This window comes from Nesoenas mayeri (genome assembly GCF_963082525.1).
Source record: "Nesoenas mayeri genome assembly, chromosome: 7".
In the NCBI taxonomy this organism is placed as follows: Eukaryota; Metazoa; Chordata; class Aves; order Columbiformes; family Columbidae; genus Nesoenas; species Nesoenas mayeri.
This window is the reverse complement of record NC_137551.1, coordinates 13,189,264-13,197,512: the sequence shown is the minus strand read 5'-3', so window position 1 is coordinate 13,197,512 and position 8,249 is coordinate 13,189,264. Positions and strand designations below refer to the sequence as shown.

The 8,249-nt window shown below is 36.6% G+C and overlaps 1 protein-coding gene across 1 annotated transcript in view; it reads right to left on the bottom strand.

Moving 5' to 3' along the window:
- Window positions 1-5,061: 5,061 nt before the first annotated feature.
- TSPAN14 (tetraspanin 14) overlaps window positions 5,062-8,249 on the bottom strand; it is a gene marked incomplete at its 3' end in the record, with an annotated part of 35,576 nt that continues 32,388 nt past the window's right edge. The window contains exons 7-9 of the mRNA XM_080348203.1: window positions 7,665-7,709; window positions 7,052-7,171; window positions 5,062-5,133 (exon numbers count right to left, since the gene is read on the bottom strand). Coding sequence (XP_080204329.1) covers window positions 5,062-5,133; window positions 7,052-7,171; window positions 7,665-7,709 — 237 coding nt within the window. The remainder of the gene's footprint in view (window positions 5,134-7,051; window positions 7,172-7,664; window positions 7,710-8,249) is intronic.

Genomic DNA, 8,249 nt, shown 5'->3' with positions numbered 1-8,249 from the left:
CAGTCCATACAGAGCTTGGACAATATACTAATTAAAGCTAGTTAGAAATTACAAGTGGGCATGTGTGAAGGTTTGGAGGCAGCTGGAATTTCATTAAATTATCTCTAATAAGAGAGCCTGAGTTTAACTTCAAGATTATGAAAATCATAGTAAAACAAATGTCTCTGAATATTTCTGCAGAAAACTTTCATCTTTAACAACGGTCATTTGATAAAAAGAACACTATCTATTGCACAACTTGTTCTTGTAGGAACTTTCTAAAGCACTTGCAAGTATGTTGCAGAATCACGTTGCCAAGACCTGTGAGATCAAATTCAAAACCCTGTAGTGGTAGATACTGAAGAGCTATGGAACAATGACTTTTTTTTTCAGCCAGCGGTAAAAGCTACTGAGAAAAGATAATAGAGAAATATTGACCTTTAAAAAAATTGTATTGGACAGGGACTACTTAAAAGTCAACAAGGCCTCCTGTTCTCAAACAATTTTGAGTATCAGCAGCTTAAGTCTGCAACAAACATTACAACTTCGTTCCTGCAAAAACTTTCCCACTTGCAAAACTTGTAACACTATTTAACCCACTACATTCACCACCAAGTACCACTTTCAGGAGTACTCTCCAGAAAGGGGATTTCACAAAACACCCCCAGAGAAGTCACTTGGTAACACACAAGCTGGCTTTGAGCACACAGTAGGAGAAAAGAAAAACAAGAGCTGAACCATGTGCAGTTTCCTCTAGCTTTAAGCACAGGGATATGGGCATCCTATACATTTCCAATGTCAAAATGAGAAATAGCTTCAGACAATTTCAGAATAAGATCTGGAGTTGTGCTTACACCAGGCATTAGTATGACATATATCATGATGTATTACAAGTTCTATATACCCACACCAAATAGCCACATTCAAGTTACATTATTTTTATCAGAAATGATCCAGTCTCAACATTCTAGAGTATCTAATTCCAGATATTGCATTATCCTAATTTAGCCATTACCTATTGGTTAAATGTTTCTCTGACCTTATTAAAACTAAAATCAGGTTTTAATGCATTATAGAAATGTTACGACGGTCAAAGCAGCAGACAAATCTATTTCTGCAAAGATCTTCAAACCTGGAAATTCCTTCCCTTTTGCTCTTGTAAGAGTAGTTTCAGGAACATTGCTCAGACCTGTCAAACTACAGACTCTGCATATCACAAGAGCAATAACTGTGGGTAATGGCACTCAAAGTGCAAATAGCAGTTTCAACTTTTTGGGTGTCCAGAGATTTAGTAATTTCTCTACACCATCCTGCAGCTCTCCACTTGTTCATGGCTTTCCATTAACAATGGAGAGAAAAACAGTGTCATCTAATATTCAGCAGTCCAGACTGAAAGAAAAATAAATTAAAAAAACCCACAAGAATTAATTTCAGCAAAATACACACACGAACAGACTTCTACCATTTCTGTAGTAATTCACAAACTGCAGTCTCAGTAGCCAGTCCAAACCTTAGAGAGGGAAATATTAGTGACAAGAATCAACAAATTTTAGAAATAAAACTCCAAGAATACAAAACATTAAATTTTATTTAATCAAATTTAAGGCTTGATAAAAAAAAAAAAATATACTGAAAGTCACTCAGAAAAGCCATCTCAGGAGACAGAACCTCCTCTTCCACTGGCTAAACAATGTTCAAGCTGCATGATAATCCACAGGTGGCAGGGGGAAGGAAGATACAAGGATGGAATGGGGAGACAAAAACCAAAGCAATTCTATGTATAAACCAATTGCCACATCAACCTCCTCAAAGGACTGGAGGTACATGTCTATCCATATGGCACCATATGAGGGTCACCAAAACTAAAGACCTCTTGGGAAGAAATATTCAGGTTTTCAGGAGGCGACTGATTCTCCTTTGGTCTCTGCACTTTATCAGTGCTTATATTCATCTTCTTCACATACAGGCAAACTGTGCAAATGTAGGTATATTAATAGAAACAAAAGGGCAGTTGCACTGTCAAACATACTGACAAATAAATACATTGCTTCACAGAAATAAATTGTGCTCGTTTCTGAGAAAGATAAGTGATCACACTGAAAAGTTTCCTTCTCTCAGTCTAGTTATTCAAGTCTGATCTCATATCTTCATTAAAAAACTTGTTTCTATTGTAGTGTTTGTGGAGTTGTTCCAAATGCAACCACTGGAGTCTCAACAATTTATCAAAGCTCTCTTGGTGAGATCATTGAATTGCTTCTCCTTCAAGGCTTTAGCAGCAGTCTCACACTCAACTGCTTTCGCTTACAGAACTTTAAACCGTAACCTAAATCTTTAGCTATGGAGTCGCTGCAGGTCCTCAGAGAAGGTGCTAAATACAACTAAGTATTCCCATTCCAAGTCTGAAATTACACAAGCCACGTGTGCCAGCAATGGGGGCAGCACTTCACAATGTCTAGAAGTAAACCAGCCTAGAGCCCCAGGGTTTTTAAAGTGATACTGAATATGCACGGAGAAGTTTATCCTCAGTGAAAACAAATCACTCCGTGAATGTAAAGATCCTCAAATAGGTTGAACTTGCTCTCTTGCATTCAGTTCCAAATAACTGGAGCATTGATACAAAGTTGGTATTAATATGGCCAAAGCCAATAAGAACAAACTGTGGAAAGACACCATTTTGCTTATAAACAGTACTTCAAAAAGAAACCAAGTATTCATTTGTCTTCAGGCAAATTGGCAAGATTTGCAGACACTGGACTCCTGATTTGTGACACTGGCTCTTGCCAGCAGCTGATTTCAGTGTATGAACTCTGCAGATCTCTTTGACACCATGATGATTTTCACCAACTGCTGAAATTACTTCCCAGCATTAGGAGCTTTCTGCATCAAAAAGTGGCAAAGGGAAATATACTCCTTAGACACAGTTTTCAATGCAATATTTTAAGAATAAAAAGTTACAAATGGAAAGCATCCTTCTCCAATTTTACATACATCAGATTATTACACGTAACCTTAACAGAGTGAGTTGGTTGATGAGGTGTTGTAAAGTTTCAAGCACCAGAGTTTAAAGCAAAGGTTGCTGGACACTGCTGCTTGCAAAGCAGCAGTAACAGCAGCAAGTTTTTGGCTGCTTCTAATGGACTAGATTAAACAAATAGGTAATACAGACTTAAAATTCAAGACTCTACAGAAGAAATGCCTCTCGCTCTCCCCTCAGCGATTTACTGCTGCTGTTTCCTTGTTGTATACCAAAGCTTAGGAATAAGAAAAAAATCCATGTCGCACTTCTAGCAATTTTCCTTTCAGGGTTTTCAGATGAGTGATAGCAGACTGTTCTCTGCCACCGTAACGAAATCAGCCGTCCTTAGACAGGCTTCCTTTTCCTGTTGTGTCTCAGTCACTGGCCAGAAATAGAACTATGGAAGCCGAACTGAAGTACACATGAGAATTACAGCATTGTCTATGAAGTGCTTCACAGATTAAAAGCTAGTAAGATGTCTGGACAATCAGTATAGACAAAGACTCTTACTGTTGATCAGATTTTGCCAGTGAAATGATTGTTAATACATGCATAATAGAAAAAAAAGGACATTAGAGAAGATATTTAAAAGTTTGGCTTCCAAAGAGAGCCATTATACTTTGGAAATACAAGTATTAAATCCTTCAGGCAGACTACACGTAGTAAAATACAATTATAAAAATATATACTTTTCTAAAATTTACACTATGTTAGGCACTGTAAATAAACCTGCTCTCCCTGAAAAAATTGGTGTCACTGGAAGCAGTAAACAATGTTAGTTATATGGCCCACAGTAAAACTGACAGCTACTTCCAAGAAATTCTCAGTCAATACTTCTATCTTAAAGCTAAAAATACTATGCCAAAGTCTTTTAGAGAAAACTGGAACTGTTACTGAACTACAGATCCGTCTACTGAACCCCAAAGAAGAGAACAGGAAGAAGAGAGTTTAGTTTTCTTCTCTTAAAAAAAACACCCAAAAAACAAACTTCAGCAGGAATAGTTCAGTTTGATGCAGAAAATTACTGTGAAGAAATCATTCTGGTTCACCATATTGCGACTGGCATTTGAACCATGCATCAGAATACAATCAGAACTGATGATTCGATAGCTTTCCAGAAGACTTGAAAACTCAACAACTCTTTTACTAAATGTGATTTCCTAATTAAAACCAGATTTCAGTAGGAATGAATGCTGAATTTAAATGTTTTTCATCAGTTCTGACATTAGCAGTTAGGACTTGTGAAGATCAATGTGAGAGTTACGAGATAAACTAGAGGAAAGGCAAAAATCATCAACAGCTAGCACAGCATGCTTGCTACCGACTGAAACCAGCTGCATTTTCAGATTTCTCCAGACAGCACTTTTAAAAGATGTAACAGATCAATAAAAAGCTCAGCATTTTAAAAGTTGTTTTTCTTCTATAAATAAAGAATATTTACATTTTTTTTCAGACAGGAAACAGCATCAGGGATTCACACCTTCTTGCCTGAAACTGAGATTTTTAACATATAATGCTATATAAAGTCAGATTTTTCCCCTCTTGAGAAAAGGCTTGCATTTCTAACACCATGATGATGATGGTTTCTTGGTATCTCGCCAAAAATGACTGCATGAGTCTACTGTAGAGATTAAAATAATTTCAAGATTCTGAAGAAATCAGAATGCCTTCTGAAAATATTACATTTTGAGAATGATGCCAGCTGGGAGGGAAAACACAACAATCTTCACTGTAATCCTTCAAGGAAAGAGTTAACAGCAGTTTCATGTCTCCTCGCCACGATCTTTAAAATGTGCTCCGCCAATGGCTTGGGAAATTCCATTTCTTCCTTTCTTCCTCAGAGATCAATGCTGGTGCACCAAGTTGTCTCGTTAGAAAAAAGGTAGGCAGGTGTGTGCATTCAGAGATTTTTTTTTGCCAGCTTCTAACAAAAAGCATGAGGGGGTAAAATCCACATAAGGCTTATAATAACAGGAGTATTTCATGGTCTGTGCGTTTCTTCCGCCTTGGTGTCCTGCCAATAACGGTAAAACATACTTTTTTGCAACACACGTCTGCTTTTAGATTCAGAAGGCATTACTTGCTTTTACAGCTTCAATATCAGAAATCAATGTCCTGGCTAGGAAAATCCCAAAAATCTAAAACGACAAAAAGAACACAAACCATTTTTTAGACTAAACACTTGTAATGTACCAGTCTGCAAAATGTTCCTAAAAATAAGAGCCTATTACCATTAGTCATTATTGCAAAATGGGAAGCTCCTTCTTATATGTCCCTATTACACTGTACTGGTGTCAGTGCATTACTCTTGTGAAGACAGACACACATTCAGAAAATGTTTGCAGGTTCAGATACTATTTCATAGCCAGGAATACCCTTCAAAACATGGCTACTACTAAAAAGTAATAAAGGCAGCAGAATCTTGCAGGAAATAAAACTCACGAGAAAAAGATGCTTTCATGTAACACTTCAAGGAGCATTCAAAATAAGACGCTTCTAGATGCCCTGGAGCTGGAAAAAAAATCTGCTTAGCCAAGTTTACGTGAGTCTTACACCACTCACACTTACCTATTGGTAAAGTTACAAACCAGGCATTTTCATTCATTCCACAACTTTGGATAATCCAATCAATTTTCTGATTATTTTTTTTTTATATATACAGAACGTACAACTACCTGTACTAAAATGGAATTCTTGTCTCAAACAGTAGTGAGAAAAGTCCCAGATTATTCTGAGACACTTAAATTTGAAATTCTAAGACTCAAGTTCTCAGGGAACTCTTCCTTTGAAAACCAAAATAAACTCATAACTGAGCATATTTCCTGAAACATTCTTAGAAAAATAACAAAACACTGGGCAAAGTTTTGCAAAAGCCAAAAGATTTATCTTAGAAGCAGACAGGTTATGTCTAAGCCTCTGTCTCACCATGAAATGGTTTAGTGCACAAGAAAGACCCAATTTGAAAATACAAGTGACTGTGAAAGTGGTTTCACAGTCACTCAGGACATACAAAGAACAACAATATGAAGTTATTGTCAGTCAAACTCTCCAAAGATTAGACTTCATAACTTGACCATCTACTTAATTGAAGGTGTTGCTATCAGGACAGCGTCTTTCAAAGCCATGGAAACACTATCATGAGATGGTGATGAAATATCAAAAACCAAGCCATGGAGTGCAGTACTGCCATAGCTGGAAAAGGTTTGTGCCAGCACTCTATGCTCAACTATTTTCAGTTAAATAGAAAATACATTCTTTAGTAGATTTACAAGTTTGTTATTTCCCACTGAAGTGAAGCAGTACCATAGCAAAAATTTTAGGCAGGTATAAACAACTGACATAAGGAAAGCAGGATCCACCTTGAAAAAAGTAATTTGATACATTTTACTGAGAACTGTAGTTCTTTTACTTTGATGTACCAAGCACCAACAGGGTACTGGAAGAAGTGACAGCAACTCCATTTGGTTCTGCTAACATCACATTTGCAACCTGTTCACCAATTTGCCTGCTCTTCCAGTCTCAACATTTTTGAGCAGGACACTACATGTTGCATACAACCAGCTCAGTGGTAATCTTAGCACGAAGGGCAGAACTGTATTTTAGTCATTTCACATTTGTGACAGAAGGCTGTAGTTCAGACCTACTGGAATAGATGACCACAAGATCTCCCCTCCCTCATGGCATACTGAAATGTAAGAAATATATTATTGTATCACATAGCACATTATTTTATATAATAGTCATATAGTAGCATATTTCTATATTAATATATACCAATATACATCACAATCATAATATACTGTATGTATTACAATTGTAATTTTATGTTCCTCAGAGCAATGAAGGTCACTATAATTTCAGAGTTAAGTTAGTTGATACCAGATATTTTTACTCAAAGTCCCCATTCCTATAATTATTTTTTTTCCATATTATTCTCACAGTTAAAAAATCCACAGTGTCACAATATTTACTCTCTCCAAAACAACTTTTACCTTCAGCTGTCTGTATATGCAAACTTGAAACTTTTTTCTAAGTAGGGTAACAAAAACAACTAACCTGCAGCAGTGAGATAGCTATGAAGACACCTGCAACAATGTAGATATTTTGGGGTAACCAAGCTTCAAGAGCAACAATACATCCTTTGACAAAAATCTGATCATCCCATTGATTCTTGTTCTGAAGGTAGAGAAAAAGAATATTACTTTTCTGCTCAAGTTTATTACAAGATCAGTCAATCACATGATATAGCTAAACTAATGATTTGCCATTCATGCAGTAATTTTTTTAACCAGATACCAGAAATACATATATGCCCAGATTAAATCAGGGAAGGTCAGACATTGATATGAGTATCTTCCTGCAAGACCTGTTATTTGAATGCTTTACAATTAGCAGATAATAGTATTCAGAGTGGACTATTAGAACTTACAACTGAAATACACATTTGAAATGCAAGCACACCCAGCACACCTTTCCCTTCCCCTGTTCAATCACTTGCTTTTTGCACCCTCCCACAGTAAAAGTTTAAGCAAAGGAAAAATCTCTCACACCCTACTTGTAGTATGATGTAGCATAGTCAGTTAGTTCCCAGAACTTCAAGCGGGCATATCTACCGGTAATTCCACCATTTTAAAAGTTTTGCCAGTTTTGCAAGATCCCAGCACCTTACCTTCTTTCTGACATCATAGCCACACTGTGTATTCACGACTTTTTGCTGCAAAACAAAAAAAAAATATAAAATAAATCAATTGAATTCTACTCACAGTAAGATCTTCTGTCTTTTAGATGCACAGACAAACAAATCAAAATAGTTGGCTCTGACAATCCTAAGGAGCATTTTTAATAAAAACTGAAAAGTACTAGCAGAACACAAGAAAAGTAATGACAAAGCGGAGGTGAATACTAGCAGGAAAACACCCTCCATGAGAAATCCCAGCTTCATCTATCGCTTGGCTTTCAACTAGCAAGAACTTCTTAATGTGAAGCACAGCAACTGTACTGCCAGCAGACAGGTAAGATAACTGCATTTCCAAGATCAGTTTCATGTTACCTACTTCACATAACACCTAAACACTGAAGTAGCAATAAAGGTACCAGGCTGATTTATGTACATCTGCAGTGGAGAAACATGCCTTCCAACTCCATCATTTCAAGTAGCATATAACTTACTATCCCAATCAGTTAAAACTGAAAGGGTCATATTCCTAAATTTTAGTGAAGAGATCTAACCAATAAGCACATAAATCTTGACAAA